Raw genomic sequence first — 20263 nt, forward strand, 5'->3', positions numbered from 1 at the left:
AGCTCCGCTCCGCAGAGCAGAGAGACTCCGTTTCTCCTTGTCGGGAGGGTGTCGCCACCTGGATCGCCAAGTGCGAGGGGTCCGGGAGGCGGGCGCCGGCGCGCCGTGACCCGCCATGGCTCAAGCAGCCAAACAGCTGAAGAAAATCAAAGACATCGAGGCGCAGGCCCTCCAGGAGCAGAAGGAGAAGGAAGAATCCAACAGGAAGCGGAGAAACCGCTCCCGTGACAGAAAAAAGAAGGTATGAGGGGGGGAGGTGGCGACAGCCCAGGCGCCCCGGAGCGGCTGCTGGGGAAGGGGCTCGGCGACTCGGGGGGCGCAGTGGCGGCGCGGGCTGGGCTGGCGGAGTTGGCGACACCGCGAGCGGAGCGGGGACGGAGGCTTCTGGGCGGCCGGGAAGAGGACAGGGCAGGAGGCGAGAAGGGCAGAGCGGGCGGCGGGAGGCTGAGGGCGCGCAGGAGCCGGCCCGCCGCCCGCGGGGACCTATCAGCACCTCGGACAGAGGCCGGCAGGCCCGGGCCGCTCTGGGACGAACTTTGCGGGCCTGGCGGCTGCGGCGGCGGCGGAAACTGCTTTGCTCCGCTCGCGGCCCCGCCTGGCTTTCCAGGAGAGCGGGTCTGGGCTCCGGAGGCAGCTCTGCCCGGCGCCTCCCCTCGGTGACCCACTCTCTGGCGCGGAGAGCATCTTTCCCCGGTTTTTCTGAACGAGGGAGGCTCCTGCCCTTCCCTGACCCTTCTCAGCTCAGGATCGCCTTTGCTGACCTGGGTCTGCTGGCAGAAAGGAAGGCGCACCCCCACCCCCACCTCCTGGCGTTTGGCAGCCTCTAATGTTGGGGTCACTAAGGATAAGCCACCCGTGGCAGAGAGGGGAAGTTCTCTGGAAGCCTGGCATGGGCGCTGCGCAGCCTGGCCCCGAGGCCTGGCCGGAGGACAGCTCTGCTGATGGGCAGCCGTATGCAGCTTTGTGTGTAGGGCACAGAGACCCCCCAAAGGCAACTGTTTTCAGTCCTATCTTTCTGGGTCTGGGGTCTTCTTGCCCCTCATCAAAGCACCTTTAGAAACACTTTTGACTAGAAACATTGTCTAGTTAGACCCCTTTGATTGTGAAGGGAGGGGAGCAGTTAGCAGGTAGAGGGCTCCGGCAAAGAGGTGCTTTCAAGCTGTGGAGGAGGCCACGAGTGCGTGATGTAATTCTGGGAATCGGAAATACCCTAAAGCTGAACTCCAGCTTGGGGAGAGCTCAGCCTGGGGCCACCTCACCTGGGAGTGAGCCCCTCTGGGTGCCAGGGCAGAGGCTCAGGCCGTGGTTGAGAAGGAAACAGTTTTTCCTGAAATTGTCTCATTCTGAGAAAGAAGTTTGGAGCCTGCGGCAGACAACGTGTTGGGAAACAGGAGGCTGTGTATGGGTCACACGTCCTCCCTCCCAGCTGGTCAGCTGGACAGGGGTCAACCTTTTCCCAGAGAGGGGACACAGGGGCAGAAATGGGCTGGGATTTTCAGAGAAGTAACCAACACTGCAGTGTTTCCGGTACCCCTCAGAAGGCAGCAGCCCCTCCTCCTGTAGGAGATTGCCATCCTGTGTGTAAATAGTAGTTTCGCAGAGGCACCTCCCTCTTAGCAGGACGGGAAAGGGCCTTCCCTAAACCCACGGTGAATCAGAGTTTGGGCTGCTGCCACTGAGAGAATTCCATCAGGTCCTGCTGCTGGGGTCTGAAATACCAGAGCCCGTTCTGAGTCAGGCGGGGGGAAGTCTGGTTAGATGTGGCGCCGCTCACCCACTTGCTTGGCAGGAACGTAAACTTCTTGTAGGAAGGAGTGTGCTGGTTCCTCATCCCTGCCTTTGGCTTTGGAGCCAAGACCGTCCTCTCCCAACGGCTCATTCAGTGTTTTCACCCTACTTCTTGCTCTCGAGCTTCCTCTGTGATGCTCCTGATACTGTGAATAATTAAAGCAAAATTCCCCCCTTTTATTTTTTGATTTCTTTTCCATCCTCACGGAACTCCCTATCATTCTGAATTCCTGCTGTATATAAGGCACACATGTGAAATGGTAATTCCGAATTCTTCTTCTGTGGTCCTGCTCTTTCCGTTCTTAGTGAACTTGGTTTCTATTTTTTGGTGGTGGATGATAAAATGTTCCTTCCCCCCCAAGGGTGTTATCTTGTTTTACTAGCTGGTCAAAGCATACTGTGTCAGTGAGCATTTAAAAATCTTCCATACGGATTTCCATTATTTTATGCAGCGCCCTGGGTGCTGTGATTGATACGACAATAAGGAAATCTGAAATCCAAGCAATAGCAATGACGCAAACCCTTAGGACTGGGGTGTGGGGTGTGTGGGATGGGGTGGGCTCTAGGGGTGCTTTGTGTTTCATGAAGATTGTGAATTCTCTAAGCCACTGGGATGGTCTTGAGAGCCATCACAGAGTATAGAGTTAAATTTTATAGCACAGTCTAAAATCACAAGAAGGTGGAAGGCCTTAGAGGGCAGGGTGAAGGGGGCAGCACCGTGCAGAGAGCTCATTTGGGGGTCACCTGGAAGGTTCATGTAAAGCAAAGCCCAACTAAGAGCCGTGTTCCACAAGGAATTAAGTTTTCAAGGCAATATATTAAAATCAAGCAGCTGAGGGCTTTATAGTTGGTCTCACAGACTACACAGCCTCCTTCCTCATCTAAGCCTGAAGAAAGACCTTGGTACATGCAAATGAACACCTCATGCAGTTGGCCACTCATGGGGGTGAGGCTGAGGCAAGGGCACTCTGCTTTTACTGGAGGGAAAGGTGTCTGTCCCACGAGTAGCCTGCTTTGTGGGCACTGACGGTGCAGAGCCGGATTCTTCTTGTGTGTAGAAATAATTGTGGTTGTAACTTTGGCAATGGTTGCAGTTTTTACAGTTGACGGTATCGTGTGGGAAGGCGCTTGCTAAGGGTGCTGTGCACGGCGGGCGGGGGAGGCGGTGTTGTGACGCACTGACTGACACAGATGGGGACTCAGCCACCTCGACACGGGGACTCAGCTAAACTCAGGAGATCTGCAGATGCCCGCATGCTCGTGGGGCCCCGCTCGGTGTTGCTGCACGCAGCACCAGCCTCGCTAGCTGCTTGCTGTAGCTGCAGTTCTGCTTTTAAGAAAAATAAAATCCAGCATTCATGGCATTTACTGATAAGCCCCCCTCTCCAGCTTCTAAAGGTTCGGATAGAATAAATAAATTGCAAGGCATGTGTATAAAGCCGACATTTGCACTAGGAATGACGGCTCTCCAGGGCTGACAGAGCCCGAGGCATAAGAATGTGTGTCCTTTTTATGTTTGCTCAGAGCCCGGCGTTAGCAGGAGGAAAGGACAGGGAGATGGGAGGGAAAGTGAGGCACAGGATGGATGAGGGGAGAATTCAAGGAAGGAAGCAGAGACGAAAGGGTCGGAGACAGAGAAAAAGGGGGCTGACGTCTCGGCCTTGCTTATGGGATCACATCAGGGCTGCTACCCTCAGGACCTTGAGACCCCGGGTGGGGTTTGCCCAGTGCTGTCCTTGTCCCCGTACTGTTTCCTGCTTCGTTCTCTGGCACGGAAGGAAAGTTGATGTCCTATTCATAGCTGTGTACCCAACACCTAGCTCCGTACCTGCCACACCAGGGGCACACAGGTGGTGTTTGTGGGAGTAAGTGATTGAGCATTAATGTATTTGTCTCTTCTTGTCTTGCTGTCTTGGTCACCAGCGTGTGTTCCTGTGACTGTCTTTTGGGGGCATAGAAAGAAAGCCTGGTATTTCTTTTCTGATCATTTGCAAAGCTGCAGAGATTTGTAGGCAGGCAGAGGTGCCATCTGATCTTTTGGTGCAGTGAATTCCACCACTGAGAATGTGGTTGGTTCCTTGCAGGGTCTCTGCCGCACTAAATGTCAAGTGGTTTTAGCCATTTGCAACAACGGTGTTAGCACAGGGACCCCAGGAACCAAGCACTTACAAAGAGGGATGGAGGAAGGTGCAGGAGGAGAGGAAAGGGAAGCAGGGGAGTGAAGAAGGGCCTCTACCACTTTGCTGTGCACACAGCTCTGTTGGTTTTTCAGGGCAGCACTGCTGAAGCGTCTCAGCCTCCTCTCAGCTGGAGGAAGCCCTGCCCATGACTGCAGAGGGGTCTGTAGTTGATACAGTGATTATGATCATTGGGGAGGTTTGGGGGGGGGGGCCTGCATGAGACTGGAGTAGTTGTAACAAGGAGGGTTTAAGAATTGAGGAGGTAGGGAAGTGGGAGGGAGGAAGCAGGGCAGGAGACTCCTGTTGGCCAATGCCACCCATTTGGAAAAGGCCTCAAATGCAAACTTCTGATGTTACCTCCAAAGGGGTCTACAAGTTAATCCGAGAGGCAGCTGACAGGACGGAAAGAGAATAATGTTCATCATGCATCTATAAACCTAGGTCCTGTGGCCAAACCATTTCCCTAATAGATGCTGCAGCATATGTTGATGTTTGTGTGTGAAGTCTCCATTTATTTGGTTTTGAGTAATTGTCATCACGTCGCATTGCACGTGAATTGCTAAAAGTGTTAATTTATTAGTTGCAAGCCTTATAAACAACCACAACTTCGGTTGCCCTGCTTCATCAGGAACCAAAAAAATGGGAGTGGCCCTCACTCTGGGAGGTGATGAAGATGTCCCTTGTGATGGGGACACGAGACGGCCCTCAGGGTCTCTCCGTTTCTCTCGCTCATCCTAGTAAAGCCTGCTTGCTCACCAGTTCTGTTTCTCTCCTCTCCATATGGTGATGCTCTGTTAACCCCCTAGTCAAGGGTTTCTCCCCCATTCTTTTAATAAAAGTGAGCTGGCACTGGTGGATGTGCACCCCGCACTCTCCATCTGCATTAGCTCTCCTCAGCGTGCCTCCCCGATGGTGGCTCTGTGGGGTCTGACCCTGACACCTGCTTTCCTCCTTCAGCATCACAGCCCCTCCCTCTCCCCTTCTGGAAACTTACCTGCTGCCCCTCTGCCTGCTCATCCCCACTCTGGCTCTCTGCACTTGGCCTTTGTGCTGGTGTGTGTGCCTGCGTGCCTGTGTGCGCACACACACAGACATTCTTCTTTTATCCCTTCTGCTAAATTGTCTGCTCCTTGAAGCCAACCGTTGAGTCTTTGCACATAACCCCTTCATACATTATTTATGGCTCGAATTGATTGAGAAGCTGCATTTAACTAGTTTACACTTTTTCTCTTAATCTTTCCATTCAATTTTGAAAGAGTTGGCCCCAAAGAATTGGTACAAAGTAAATCCATTCCCCCCCCCACCACCTACCACCCTTGAATTGTTCTGACTGAAGTAAAATCTCTTATCAATAATTGGTTTTTTGAGAAAGGCAAATAAACTTTGCACAGTTCCCTGGGTCCATTTCTGGTTCTTGGGAAGCCCAAAAGTCTCCCCCTTAGAGAGCCTGGGATTGGGGTTGGACACCGTCCAGTCGCAGCTCCTTCTGGTCTACCTGCTAAGGGTGCTTGAACAGGCCTTGGACTCCCCTGAGGCCAGCTTGCCCATATGAAATATAGGCACAGAATCAAATGAAATGATAAGCGAGACGGTGCTTTGTAAATTTTTAAACTCCCCCGTATATTCATAGAGTTTTAGCTAATGACATAATGATTGTTCATTAAATTACTCTTTCTATTGAATCCGATGCCAAAGTTCATGCCTGGTCTTCTATGGCAGCTGCGTTCTCCACATTTTCCCTGGAAGGCCAGCACGTCACATTTCAGGGCTGGTAGATGAGAACAGGATACTTTAAATCATATCTTCCTTTTGTTTTCAAGGAAAAAAAAAATAATAGTCTACTTTGACAAGATTTATTATCACAGACCTGCTTGGTAATCTACATGGGTCCAGTCTACAGCTCTGAGATGTGCTTGGGTATTTTCAAGCTTTATTAAAGTCCCACAATGTGTTTGTAGCTGTATATCAAAAGGGGAACATTGAAGTGGTTTTTCTGAGAATGCTGTCACTCTCAGAGTCCCGGACAATAAATCTGAGGCGTGTGATAATCACTGATCACGGAGCCTGTAGTATTCTGGGTTGACCAGACTCCTCTGAGGGAGACTTGGTGGGTCTCAGGAGTGCAAAGCATACACACTCGCTGAGGAGGGAAGACTGCCTTCCAGACACTCAGGGGCAGCCTGTCTGACGGCTGAGGACTCTGGGCATGGGGTTAGCACAGAATCCGGGAGAAAGAGGGGACGGAAGCTGAGCCCTGGGCTAAGCCACTTTGTTTCTGGCTGGTCCGGCTCACGTGTTTACTTCCCTGTTAACTTTCTGGTTTGGGGATTCCTCCTGCTACCATGTAGCCAGCATCTTCTCCAGACAACCAGGTAGTAATGTTGATCACACCTTTGCGTGCAGACAGACAGCATCTCTGCCGCGATCATCTGTTCTCCCGTTATCTGGGGCATGTAGGAGAGCCCCAGAGCTGTGTCCTGGGCCTGTTCTGGAAGCAGCTGCTGGAGCTGGTCTTGAAGTCAGGTGTGTTAGGGACAAGTGGGAAGCCTCCTGGCTGTCTCTTGAAAGCCTACGGTTTCACTGCCTACCCCTAAGAAGCCAAGTGGTCTGAGGAGTTTCAGTCCCATGAGGAGGTGCGCAGTCCGGGAGCAGGCACAGAATGTCATGGCTCTTGGATGGGGAGAGGTGGGAAGAGGAGGCATCTTGGAGAAGGGGGGGTGTGTGGACCTGTCACCACTATGGCCTTTAGAACTAATTCTGAGGGTAGCTGGGCACAGTGGCTCACACCTGTAATCCTAGCACTCGGAGAGGCCAAGGCGGAGGATCACCTGAGCTCAGGGCCCGGGCAAGAGCAAGACCCCATTTCTACTAAAAATAGAAAAACTAGTGGGCTTTGTGGTGGGCACCTGTAGTCCCAGCTTCTTGGGAGGCTGAGGCAAGAGGATGCTTGAGCCCCAAAGACTGAGGTTGCTGTGAGCTATGACCCCGGGCAACAGAGTGAGACTCTGTCTGAAAAAAAAAAAAAGACAACTAATTCTGAAAGTGGAAGGACCCACCTGGAAAGAGGGAAGTGAGAAACAGACCCAGTGACCCTCGACCTTGTCAGCATCAGAACTGCTTTGGGGATCACTTCCTGCAGGTTTGACTGAGGTGGGTGGGGCAGACACCCCTCAGGTGCGGCCAGTGGTGAGCAAGGCACCCAGAAAGCTGAGGCGACTCCTGCTGAAGGCCAGGCTGGAGAGGGACAGAGCATGGAGGACAAGTGGAAGGACGGTGAGTGGTGGAGGAAGGGTGTACATGTGAGCAGGGCGGTGATGATGCTGACGGTCTCCTACATCTGCACACCTACCTGGGCAGATCAGTGTGTGTGTCGTACCATCAGATGTCAATGGGAACTTGGCTTGGTGTTTGGGTAGTTGGTGCCTTTGGCTGAGCTAGGAGAGAGGAGGGGGGACACGTTAGGAACAACGTGACAAGGGTGTTGTTGGCTTACACCATTAGGTGGCTAACATGGGGAGAGATCCTACAGAAAACATTCTTAAACATCAGGGCTGCTTGGGCTTTGGGAGGGGTCCCTGTCAGTTCAAGTCTGTGCCTTCCAGCAAGACCCTGGGACCCAGATATTCCCAGCGTTGGCTTGAAATATGTCACGGGCAGGTCACCAAGCCGGCAGGGTGTTAGGACTAAGGAGCCAGCTTGGCGGGGGATGTGCTGTAGAGAGGGCAGGTCTCCCCAGCTCTTGGAGAAGGGATTGCTGAGCCATCTCTCAAGTGGTGACTTATTACACATTCACTAAACATGATGCCTGAAAGAATGTGTTTCTAGGAATATGCTTTTAACTAAAAATTAGGACTGTGCTTTAGTTGTAATGTTGACTCTCAATGGACACAGCGTAAACTTGTATATATAATATTCGCTAATTAGACCAGGAAAACAGCACTGGGTGTGGCCGAGTGACATGCAATTAAATTGGGAAACACACAGGTGTTAGCAGTGGTCATCTTTGATGTGTATGTTTCTGGGTAAGTTTCCTTTTTAATTCTTCTGTGTATTTTTAATAATTGTTAAAAATAAACAATGTTGGCCCGGCACCTATAGCTCAACCGGCTAAGGCGCCAGCCACGTACACCTAAGGTGGCGGGTTCGAATCCCCAGCCCGGACCCGCCAAACAACAATGTCGGCTGCAACCAAAAAATAGCCGGGCGTTGTGGCGGGCGCCTGTGGTCCCAGCTACTTGGGAGGCGGAGGCAGGAGACTCGCTTGAGCCCAGGAGTTGGAGGTTGCTGTGAGCTGTGATGCCACGGCACTCTACCCAGGGGGACAGCTTGAGGCTCTGTCTCAAAAAAATAAATAAATAAATAAACAATGTTACTGAGACACAGGAAAAAAAAAAAAGACAAGCTGGGGTGCCCTTCCTGTGAAAGGGCAGCGAGCTTTCTGGGTCCGTGTGTCTTCTGAAGATGAAAGCTGGGGTTTATAGAGGACATCACACCCCCAGTGATGAATCCAAGGTGATGTGGGACCAGGGCCAAGTAGGTGACAAGATGTCCTGGCTCCAAGCGGAGCTGGAGCGTGGCCCCCAAGAGTCTGGGCAGTTGGGTCTTGGCACACAAGGCTGTCCATTGTAAACCAATTCAAGAGTGCGTGTGTGTTGGGTCTTGGCACACAAGGCTGTCCATTGTAAACCAACTCAAGAGTGCGTGTGTTTTGGGTCTGAGGCTCTATTCTGCAGCCAGCGTGCTCTTCCAGAAATACAAATCAGATCTCACACTCCCCCCACCAGTCCTTCAGTGGCTCCCTTAGTGCCCTTAGAAGGAAGCCCGGCTTCTTGCCCTGCTCCCATCTCATCACCTCCTTTCCCTCATGCTGGGCTGGCTGGTCTGGGACTTCTCCTGACAGTCTGCACCTGTCTTCCCTTCTCCCCACATGCCACGTCTTAGGCCTCTGGCACAAGTGCCAGCTCCTCCACCAGAAGCCACTTCAGACCTCCCAAGGCCTCCATGGGGTGGGCTGCCCTGTCTCATGTGATTAGCTCCCTTGTGGGCAAGGTGACCAGAGAATCAAAAGGGCTTTTGTGTGTCAGGAGGTCATCTGTGATTATGGTGTTGAAGCAGTAAGGGAGAGCTGTGGCTCGTGATGGACAAGGGTGTTTGCCAGTGGTTATGTCCTATACCAAGGCCAGAGCTGTGTCATCGTTAGATTCTTCAGGAAGAACTTTTGAGGGAATCCACCGTGAGTTGGCCGTGCTTGCCCTGGCGTGATTCTCACAGCTCTTCCCAATGCTCCTGCCTCTGGCCTGGCCCTTCCAATCCTGTATCTACAGCCAGCATCACTTTTTTTCAAACATAAATTTGAGAGTTGTCATTTCTCTTCCTACAACTCTCCAGTTGCTGCCCTTTGCTTTGAGGGTGAAGTTGAAGCTCTTTGTCACGGATCCCGAGGACATGCGCAGCAGGCCTGCACCTGGGCCCGTCCCTCTCGTCACCCCTCCCTGCTCTCAGGGCCTGGCTGGGCACCCCGGGCCTGCGTCTCCTGCAAGCTGGTCCCCTCTGGAACTCAGTCTGGCTCCTGCTCATCTGCTCCACCTCCTGCAGGCTCTCCTGAATCTGGGTCAGAGGTGCTGGAAGTGCCTGCCTTGGATAAGGTGGATGGTGTGGGGATGGTCCCTTCACACTCCGCCATTGTACATCAGCTGAGGTGTTTCCCGGGCCTTTAATGTGATAGTCTGAGAGCATAGCAGCCTCTAACAGGGTACAGCCAGCCCTAGCATGTGTGGCTGGTGTGCTGTCCACGAAAGGAGACAGGGGGATGCAAGGGTCATCTGTGGCAGGCACGCCGCCCACTCGTGCCCCCTCGGTCCTCCCCCCTTGGCAGGTGCATGGGAACCATTTTACAGGGAGGACTTCAAGGGTCTCAGGAGGGTTAAGGACCTCGCCCAAGGCCACACATCTGATCCAAACCACAGCCAAGTTCATCCTGGCTGCCTGATTTTACAATCTTTGTCTTCCTCTCTTTAGTGCTATGGTGAGAATGAAATAAAAGGAAATAAAGTGTCTAAGGGGGGGGGGGCAGAAGGCTGAACACAAAGGACATTTTACACGCACCTAACACAGAACCTGGAGTTTGTGAGCTTGACCCAGCTCCCTCATCCCCAGGCTGCATTGACCTCCCAGCCACTCGGGGAGGGAAAGGACATACCCCCAGAAAGGACCAATCCCAAGAGTAGAGCTGGGGTGTAGACAGACAGATGTGGATAGAGAGGGACACACAGAGGCGTGGAGACAGACAGAGATACACACAGCGCGAGCTGGGGACGGGCGTTGTTGGGATGGGCGCGGTCTGGTCCTGGCTCTGCCTTCAGGAAGTGGCTGGGTGACCTTGGGAAAATCGCTTTACCTCTCTGGGCCTCAGTTCTCTCAGCTGTAGGACAGAGAGCCTGGGCCACGCTAGATGACACGGCTTCTTGGAAGGGACCTTGGGGATTCCCTGCCCTGTTTCATTCATGGGGAAACTGTGGTCTGGAGAAAGGAAGCGTCTTGTCCTGATCACACAGGGCACTAGAGCCGGGCCTCCAGCCCCAACTTTCCGTAATCTGGAGAGAAATTCTAGCTCCTACAAGCAATGATCCTTTGAGTACAGCATGGCCAGAGGAGCTCTGAGAAGGTGAGAGGGACTTTGTTCTTTTGTTTCACAGTGAAGCGCAGAGCCTGAAGAAGAGGGATGTGCCCATCTGCACTGCTGTGCAGGGCGCTCAATTATTCAGGGCCTGCCAGGCACCTCTGCTGAGGAGAAGGCTGCCAGGGAGCTCACATTTGGGTGCAGAAGTCTGAGCCCTCTCGGGGGCCTGCTGGAGGGAAATAAACCCTGGATGGATTATTCCAAATTGCTCCTTGTCCCAGTGCCCTAATTAGTGCTCTTGGGTGCCACGTGGGCTGGGGGAGTGTGCAGGGCCTGGTGTGGACACTCGCTTGGTTCTCTGTAGCTGGCCTCAGGGACGTATCTCTGGGATGGACCTCCTAGTTCATCCTGCTTATGCTGGAGCTGAGCAAACTGAGACCTGGGAAGGGGCAGCAACTTCCCCAGGGTTCACAGATGAGCATCAAAGTCCAGAAAACACATCACTTCTCCTGGGCTGGCTTCTCCAGCTTTGTGACAAAGAAATAATTGGCCCCCTTTCTGTGTTCCTTTAGCACCGATGATACCACCATTATAGCCCTCATGGTTTTGTTCGTCTCAATCAAGGGTCAGCAAACTTTTACTGACAAGGACCTGGTAGTGAATATTTCAGTCTCTGTTGCCAGTATTCGACTGTGCCGTTGTGACCTGAAGGCAGCCCCAGACTGTACACAAACACGCGGGCATGGTTGTGTTCCAATAAAACGTCGTCGACAGACACTGAAATTTGAATTTCATTTAATTCTCCTGCATTACAAAATGTTATTCCTTCCCCCCACCCCTGAACCACTCAAAAATATAAAAGATCATTTTTAGCTCATAGGCTAAACAAAAACTGGCAGCAGCTAGATCTGACCCTTGGGTACAGTTTGCCAACCTCTGGGTTAAATGGTTGTTTCTTTTGCTAGACTGTGGGCAGAGACAGTATTTTGGTCACTTGCGTCCCCAGAGCCTGTTGGCTGAAGGGATAAACTTACTAATTTGTATTAAATACAGATACAAGGAATAATGTAATAATCATTATTAATTTATTTTTCTTTTTTGAGACAGAATCTCACTTGCCTAGAGTGCAGTGGCCTCTAACTCCTGGGCTCAAGCAATCCTCCTGCCTCGGCCTCCCGAGTAGCTGGCACTACAGGTGTGCACTACTGTGCCTGGCTCATTGGTTTTATTCTTAGTAGAGATGAGGTCTGGCTGTTGCTCAGGCTGGTCTCAAACTCCTGACCTCAACTGATCCTCTTGTCTTGGCCTCCCAGGGTGCCAGGATTATAGGTGTGAGACACCAAGCCCAGTCTTGTTAATTCCTTTAATCTTTAAATAATCCCTTGAGGAAGGAAGTCAGAAGAGCATTGCTCCTATTTTACAGACAGGTAAACCGAGGCCATGGGACTGGTACATTGAAAGGGCCTAGGGCTTCTGAGTCCCCAACCAGTGGGGCTGTGGCTGTGGCTGTGTCTGTGGTCTGAGGGGGCTGCGAGGGCTGCTGAGGCCTCGGCTGTCTCCGGGGGAAGCTCCGAGGAGCAGGGCCAGCTAGGCGGCTGCACACGGTGGGAGCCACGCGGGAGCACATCTCTGAGTGGTGAAAATAGAAGCAGTCTGCTGCCTGCCCGGGGAAAAGGCCCGTGTTTCCTTCCTACGCCTCTCTGCATTGTGCTCCTCCAGTGAGAGGCAGCAGTGTCTGCTCTGTGGAGGGGGAATCGCTACACATAGCTAAAATTAGATGTTTTGTTTGAATTATGTTAATTTGACTTAATTGCTGGGGAATGTCAATGTTCTTCAGAAATCCAAGCGCTCTGCGGGCCTGGCCAATAACCATCAGCCCTTCCCCTGGCGTAGCGCCGCCCTGCCCGGCACCCCACCTTCATTATCTCATTTGCTCTGGCACAACAGGCTCAGGAGGGCGCCATCCGGAGGCTGTGATCCCTGGTTTTCTGGACTGGGGAGCTGAGGTCAAGGTGACAAGCTTGCCGGGGCCTGGAGCACACGCTGGATTCCTCCTGGTGCTGTGCTTTAAGCCCGTGTCCGTCTTCTGCTGTACACTGTCAGCATGGGCGAGGCTGGCTTTGTGGGGGACCCTCGCACAGTCATGTGGGGTCCTGCCCTTAGAAGGGTCTCATTGAAATGATGCAGAATTTTTATTAATAACAGGGGGCCTCATATTTTCACTGTGTGCTAGGCCAGTACTGGCTGTAAAGTCTTCGTGGGTCGGCACTTGTATTTCTTCTATCCTATTAACCTTGAGTGTGATCTGATCTTGGCCACAGCAGCTAGGATGTGCAGGGAAGCTTCTTCTCAAAAACAGCTCCTCCTGCACCTGTGAGAGGTGAGACTCCAGTGTGTTTTCTGGTGAGAAGGCCGGGCGGTCAGCCTCCAGCTCCTCTTCCTTCCTCCTCCACCTCTGGACTTTGTCCCCGTGCAGGCAGGGTGTGAGCAAAGACCTGTCCTTCCCCTGCCTGTGGCTGTGGCACCAGGCTGGACATAGTATAAATCTTCGGATACCGTCCTCCCAGTGGGGTAAGCAGTAAGCATCCCAGCCCTCCAGGCCTGGTGCAGACTCAGTGCTCAGTTTTTGTCACTGCTGCCAACACCATTTGAGATTATTTGATAAGTCTTGTAATGGACTCGAGGGAATGAGTGTCTGGCACTGCCACTGGACTCTGCCAGCTTCCAGGATGTTTTTTCTTTTTTTTTCTTGAGACAGGGTCTTGCTCTGTGCAGTGGCAAGATCATAGCTTACTGCAACCTCAAACTCCTGGACTCAAGTGATCCTCCTGCCTCAGCCTCCCAAGTGACTAAAACTACAGATGCACACCATTACGTCCAGCTAAACTGTACATTTTTCTGTAGCGACAGGGTCCCACTGTGTTGTCCAGGCTGGTCTCAAACTCCTGGCTCCAAGCTTTCCTTGTGACTTGGCTTCCTAAAGTGCAGAATTATAGATGTGAGCCACCACACCTGGTCCTACAAGGTGAATGTACCAGGCCGGCCAAAGCAAGTTCGGAACTCTTTTTTTCCCCCACATTGGCCATCAGAGCTGTTGTAGGAGATCTGGCAATTAAGTTCATGAACTCATCCTAGGAAAAGTGCTCTGAAGGGTGGACTAGGTGCTGGTGTTGGTGCACAGCTTCCCCAGGGGAGTGGTTTGAAGGTGACCGGAGTGATAGTCACTGGTGAGGTACGGAGCACTTTTCCCAGGATAAGTTCTCAGACTTCATTGTGTGACCTTGCCTGTGCGTTCAGGTGATGTTTTATCAGGAGTAACGATAACTGCAGGTCTCTCGCTGTCTGGTGGCAAGCTCCCAGCCATCATCTCCGTCCTCTCCCTCTCATTGTTCCAGCCCTACTGCCTTTGTTCTCTTCCTCAGACGTCCCTGGCTGGCCCCTCTTAGGGCCTTGTGTCTGCCTTGTGCCTTCTGCTGCTTTGCCAGCTCTCCCTGCTTTGTCTGTCTCGGCTCAGATGACACCTCCCGGTGCATCATCTCAGACCACTTGCTCTGAAGTAGACGGCCTCACTTCCACCTGCCCCCTGCCCCACGCTCTGTCCCTTATTTTTTTTAAATTTTCTTCACTACCTGGAATCACCCTATTTATTTCTATTTTGTTATCTGTGTCACCCTTCCTGTATTAAAAGATTAATTTTATAAGAACAGGGGCTTTTTCTGTCTCATTCACTAAGAATGGTACACAGTGAGCCCTCGATAAGTACATCTAGAATAAAATGATGAATCTGCACTGTCAGCCTTATTTGCCAGGTAGGAGACTGAGACAGAGCAAATAGTAACTTGCCTGAGGTCTCCTGACTGGGGGGAGGGACGCTGTCTGGCTCCACGGCACAGATCTGCCCCCAGGGAGCTGCTTCTGCCCCAGCCTGGAGCAGGAGGCTGGTGCTTAGAAGTTTGCTGGTCAGGACCAAGTATGTGCTCTTTCCAGATGTTTTTCTCTTTTCTTACCTGCCCTATGAGATGATGAATTTTTTCTTGGGGCCATCCTATGACAGCATCAAAGTTCCATAAATTATCTTTTTTTTTTTTTAAAAAATTAGACACAAAATTATTTTGATTTGGCCAGGAATGGTGGCTCACACCTGTAATCCCAGCACTCTGGGAGGCCAAGGCAGATGGATTACTTGAGCTCAGGAGTTGGAGACCAGCCTGAGCAAGAGTGAGACTCTGACTCTACTAAAAACAGAAAAATTAACTGGGCATAGTGGTGGGTGCCTATAGTCCCAGCTGGGCAGGAGGCTGAGGCAGAAGGATCCCTTGAGCCCAGGAGTTTGAGGTTCCTATGAGCTATGACACCATGGTACTCTCTAGCCTGGGGCAACGGAGTGAGACTCTGTCTAAAAAAAAATAATAATAATTACTTTGGTTTGCAGATTTTAAAATATGAGTCTTTCACAAGATGCAGTGGTTCCAGGAGGCTGAGGGAGGAGGATCACTTGAGCCCAGGAGTTCGAGGCTACAGTAAGCTATGACAGCCACGCTGCACTCCAGCCTGGGAGACAGAGCAAGACTGTCTCTAAAATCATAGTAATAGTAGTAAAATATGAGTCTTTTCATGAAATCCAATTCCGTTTTACATTGATTAAATGGCCTTTATTGAAAAGAAGGAATCCCAGGAAACCGTGTGATCCCCTCACAGTTGGTTCCTGGATGTGAGATAACGTATGTGGTAACATAAAGAACTGCATGGAAACGTAAGAACGTGGCACAGAGGGGTGAGGGTGACCATCACCCAACTCATCTGCTGTCTTGGTTTCTTTTTTGGTTGCAGCCGTCATTGTTGTTTAGTGGGCCCGGGCTGGATTCGAACCCGCCACCTTAGGTGTATGTGGCTGACGCCTTAGCCATTTGAGCCACAGGCGCTGAGCCGCTGTCTTGGTTTCTTAATAAAGTTGGTGCATGGGTGGGGATCAGGCAGAAGCATTTTAGAGGTTTCCTTGTGTATTCGTCAGCGCTCAGGTCGGAAGGCAGAGCTTGCTAGTGGTGCACGGGAGAGAGTGCAGGTGTTAGAGGGTGGACAGGCCTGGCTGGGGGGTCTGAGGCATGTTCCTGCCAGCTGGGCCAGCTTGGGACTGCTCAGCACTGAGCCTGGCGTTCTCACCTGTGAAGCAGGTCCCTCCAACCCCCCCACCCCCCTGTCCTTGGCCTCTCTGTGTTCAGTGCCTCTCACACCCCCCAGGTGGACTTTCCAGGTCAACCCTTCTCCCTGGGGGGTCCCCGGCCAGAGGCTGGGTGCCTAGTGGGGTGTTTGAGAATGAGTGAGGATGGGCCCAGTCAGGAGGGGGGCGCATCCCAGGGTGTGGATGCTGGGGTGGTTAGACTCTCCCTCTCCCCCTCAGAGATTGCTTGCAGCTTTGGACGGCAGGTGTGAGGCAATGTTTTGGCAGAGGCTCCTGCCCTACCAGGGTGCGGGATGCGGGCTGGGAACTTGTGAGGCTGTGGGGCAATCCCTCCTAGAGCCTCAGATGCCACCAGGAATGAAGGCAAAGGAGGGCACATGGTTCCCCTCTCGTGCCCAGCTGCCTCCCAGGCCCGGGGGCCGTGCAACACTAGATCACCTCAAAAACATGGCCAAGAAGGAAGAAGTGGCCCCTCCGAGGAAGTGGCTCCATGGTGGAGTGTCGACATGTGAGGTGCCAGCCACCCCCTGGACAGCTGCTCGCCTTGGAGGCTTGCTGTGGCCTGCGGGTGGCTGCACTGCCCGGCGGCTTAGTTCACTCAGTCAGCAGTCACAGAACACTGGGCAAGGTAGGCAAAGCCAGCCAGCCTGGGAAGGGCCACTGAATGGATGCACAGGTGTGTCTGTCTGTGCTGCCTTGGCCCTGAAACCAGCTGCCCGTTGGGAAGGGCCAGGAGCTTGGTCTTGGGTGGATCTGGGGCCCAGTCTAGGCCAAGTTACTTCTACCCTTCCTTTCTCACCTTGTACTGGCTCCTAAGTCAACAGAGGCCCAAGGTGACTCTTCTGGCCCCTCTGGAGGCCCAGTGTTGAAGGTGCCCGCCAGTCTTCATCTGTCTGACCCACTCTGTACACCCGGGCTCTCCTCCTCCCTGCCCTTGGGCTCTTAAGTCAGCAGATGCTGCTGTCAGCCTTTAGGCCAAGTCCTGGCACAGCTGATAGCCTGTGTCAAAGGGCTGCAGCGTCTTCAGAGCCTCTGTGAGGGAGAAGAAATGCCAGGCCCCAGTGTCTGGGTGAGCAGGGTTGGGAAGACAGGATAGGTGGTTGTGGGGTCCCAGAACCGGGAGACAAGCGGCAGGAAGAGGGGACCCAGTAATTCTGTGTCCCTTCCGTTGCTCAGCCCAGCTCCATAAATGTCCTACAGGATCACCCCTTGACCCCCGCAGTGTCCCCTGAAGGTCCTGTGGCTGGGACAGCTCAGTTGAGTTGCAGGTGCCTGGCGGAGCAGCCCAGTGGAGAGTCAGCTAGGCAGAGGAAATGACGCTGAGTGTTTTACCAGCTTTAAAGTAGGAAGATGGAAAGCAGAAAGCCACTCAGAGATGGAGAATGTCTGGGAAGGGGAGCAGAGGGAGGCACAGATACAGCAAAACTCACAGTTGTGAATTTTTTCTCTGCCAGTGCCAAGGCTTGGACAGCTCTGATGGAGGCAGCCCAGGGCCTTCTGGTGACAGATCAGCCAGGGAGCCATTAGGGCACTGTCACACCTCCAGAGATGAGGAGCGAGGCGAGGGAGGTTGCCTGTCCCCCACGCTCTCTCCAGGGTGTCCCAGCCCTGTGCCTGGTACACTCCAGTGCTCTGAAAGGAGTGAGTGTCAACCACCCCACTGCCGGCCTGCCTGGCACTGTCTGGCCACCATCCCAGCGTGCAGCCCAGGTGGGCTGCTGAACTCTAGGAAACAGTGCTCAACCTGATTCATTGTCCTTTTCCCGGGCCCAGTGCAGCCTTTCAAAATTAAATTTAATTTAGTAGAAACAAATTATGATGGCCAGGAGACAAAGATACAAGATCTGAAACAGAGGTGTCTCCAGGTTTGCTGGTCCCCGGTGAGCAGCCCAGAGACAATCCTACTTCATAGCAGCTGCCTTCCCGGGGTGTCCTGGTGGTTCTGGGTGCAACCCTGGCCTGGTACACCCCAGGGTACAGCTGGCCTGCTACCTGCCTGCAGGATGCCCCCCATCTGGGCCAGGGCCTTTCACAGCCCCGCCCCTCCCTGACACGTGCCCAGGTGCCTGTTGGTACTTTTGGAGCTTGTGTGTGTTGTGCGTGCACGCATGTGCATGTGTGTGCATGTGTGTGTGTAAGGGGAGGTTCTGGTGTGAGCTTGTGTGTGTTGTGCGTGCACACACGTGCATGTGTGTGCATGTGTGTATGTAGGGGGAGGTTCTGGTGTGAGCTTGTGTGTGTTGTGCGTGCACACATGTGCATGTGTGTGCATGTGTGTGTGTAGGGGGAGGTTCTGGTGTGAGCTTGTGTGTGTTGTGCATGCATGCATGTGCATGCGTGTGCATGTGTATGTGTGTGTGTAAGGGGAGGTTCTGGTGTGAGCTTGGCTGGATCTGTTTGGCTTCTTGCCAAGGTCCCTGGGCCGAGCTCCTCTGTGTCCCTTGGTTCAGCATATGGGCAAACGTTGTGCCCGTGGCAGGCTTCCCCAGTGACGACATGAGGCACACAAGGAAGGGCTGGCCGGGGCGTCCAGAGCCTCAGGGTCCAGCACTGCCTGGCTCTGAAACGGGCAAGGTACCAGGCTGCCCTCCAGAGCTGCCCACTCTGCCAGGACCCTCCTGTGTCCTGCCTCACCCTAATGTCCCCCGGTTCGCATAGAGTGCTGCCTTTATCACCTTCCTTGTGTTCATCCTCTCCGAGGTATTGTGATTCCAGCGGGGCTTGAGATGGGCGGGCTTATGTACAAATCCCAGCTGCACCACCGGTAACCGCAGCCTGGGCAACCTCCTTCAGCTCCACCACTGGTAACCGCAGGCAGGGTGACCTCCTTCAGCCTCACTTTCTTACCCGCAAAATGGGTCTAAGACTAACAGACCTGTCTCATAGGTCTTGTGAGGGTGAGTGTGATGTGAGTGTGGGCTCAGAGTGAAGCTCCCTGACCCGATGACATTATCACCTCAACTTTACAAATGAGGAAAAGGAGGCCTGGAGGTGTGATGTGTGGTGGATCAAATAACTTCCAAATCATTCCTATGAGGAGGCGCCCAGGATACGTCTAGAGATGACTGGGGGCATTGGTCGAGGAATCCGGGAGGAAAACTTAGTCACTTGTCTCTTCACAGACTAAATCCATCAAGTGTTCTGAATAGAATAGTGGTATTTTCTTCCCAAAGAAAATGGACTGTATGGAGAGAAAGGTCAGGTGGGTGAGCAGGGAAGAAGCAGAGCTCTGCACGGGCTGGCTCCACCTTCCCCTCTGCAGAGGGCCTCACATGGGGACCCTTGCGGTTGAAAAGGATGGAGAATTTAATACTGTGTTGCCATCAACTGTGGTACCTGTTGTTCTGCCTCAGAATCTCTGTCTTTGTCACCAGAGATGACAATGGTGACAGAGGGCCCTACAGACACCCCAACTGGGAGCCAGCTGCGGGTGTCTTGAAGGAGGTAGAGATGTGCTTTGAGATTTGGGGGGCAGTGGGAAGGGGACCCCAGGGATCTCTAAGAGATCTCTCCAGAGAAAGATCCAGGCAGGCCCCTCATCTTTCAGAGGATTTACTGAGTCTGTCTGTAGGTTCTCATCTTTGTTTTTTAAACCTAGGGTCCCTGTATAATCCACTTTGAGGGTTATGAACCAAGCACCTGAACACCCCAATTTGGTGCACACCCTGTGCCCTGCCATCCACGGCCCCCATGGCTCTGCAGCTCCAGTGGAGCTGCAATCTCACTGCCACCTTCACCTGGGATGACCTTCCAGAAATACGGCTTATTTAGCAGCGAGCACCTGGGGTTTTGGAATGGGAACTCGATTAGAATCCTGGCTTCAAACTGTACAACCTGAGTAGCTTCTGCCACTCATGGGGCCTGAGTCCTTTTTTCTCTGAAATAGGGAAAAGACCAACACTGCAGGATTCTCTGGGTAATGTGCTCGGGTCTTCATTCAGGGCCTGGCACAAGTGGCAATCAAGACTCAGATGTGGAAGCAGGACGGGGGGTGGGTTCCCTGACAGAGGGGCAGCGGAGGAGGTGGTGGGGACGCAGATCCCCGCAGTGCTCAGGCTCTGTGTGGGCGCTGGGGCCCCCGGGGGGTTGGCGGCTCTACTCTGCATGGCGGGTGAGATGCTTAGCTTGTTTAGCTTGAAGTCATCCTGCAGTGTCATTTTGGAGGAAGTGTTTTGTGTGACTAAGACAACGAATCAGCTTGGGCAATGCTGGGCTCATCTGTTTCTGAAATATTAAAAACCCTCTGAAGTGGGTTAGACCCAGCGCAGTGAGAACAGCAGCTTATAAATAATAAACCATCGGGAGCGCTGCGGCCTGCTGTCTGGTGGGGGGGTGCCCGGCGGGGGCCTGGGAGGGGCTTCTGGGTCGGCCGCACTGGGATTGAGAGACCCAAGGCAGGCACGGCCCCCTGGCAACACGGCAGCTGCCACCACCCAGGAATGTCATGTCTTCTGCACACCAGAGCTCAGAGGCCCACGGTGTCATGGCTCTCAGGGG

The 20263-nt window shown here is 53.0% G+C and overlaps 1 protein-coding gene across 1 annotated transcript in view; it reads left to right on the forward strand.

Annotated features, from left to right (window-relative positions):
- The first annotated feature begins 115 nt into the window (after nt 1–115).
- The window catches only part of ANK1 (ankyrin 1), a 194496-nt gene continuing 174348 nt past the window's right edge, over nt 116–20263 (forward strand). Inside the window, exon 1 of the mRNA XM_012812235.1 lies at nt 116–241. Coding sequence (XP_012667689.1) covers nt 116–241 — 126 coding nt within the window. The remainder of the gene's footprint in view (nt 242–20263) is intronic.

Source organism: Otolemur garnettii, unplaced genomic scaffold, assembly GCF_000181295.1.
Source record: "Otolemur garnettii isolate 467f Iridium unplaced genomic scaffold, OtoGar3 scaffold00197, whole genome shotgun sequence".
Taxonomy (NCBI): domain Eukaryota; kingdom Metazoa; phylum Chordata; class Mammalia; order Primates; family Galagidae; genus Otolemur; species Otolemur garnettii.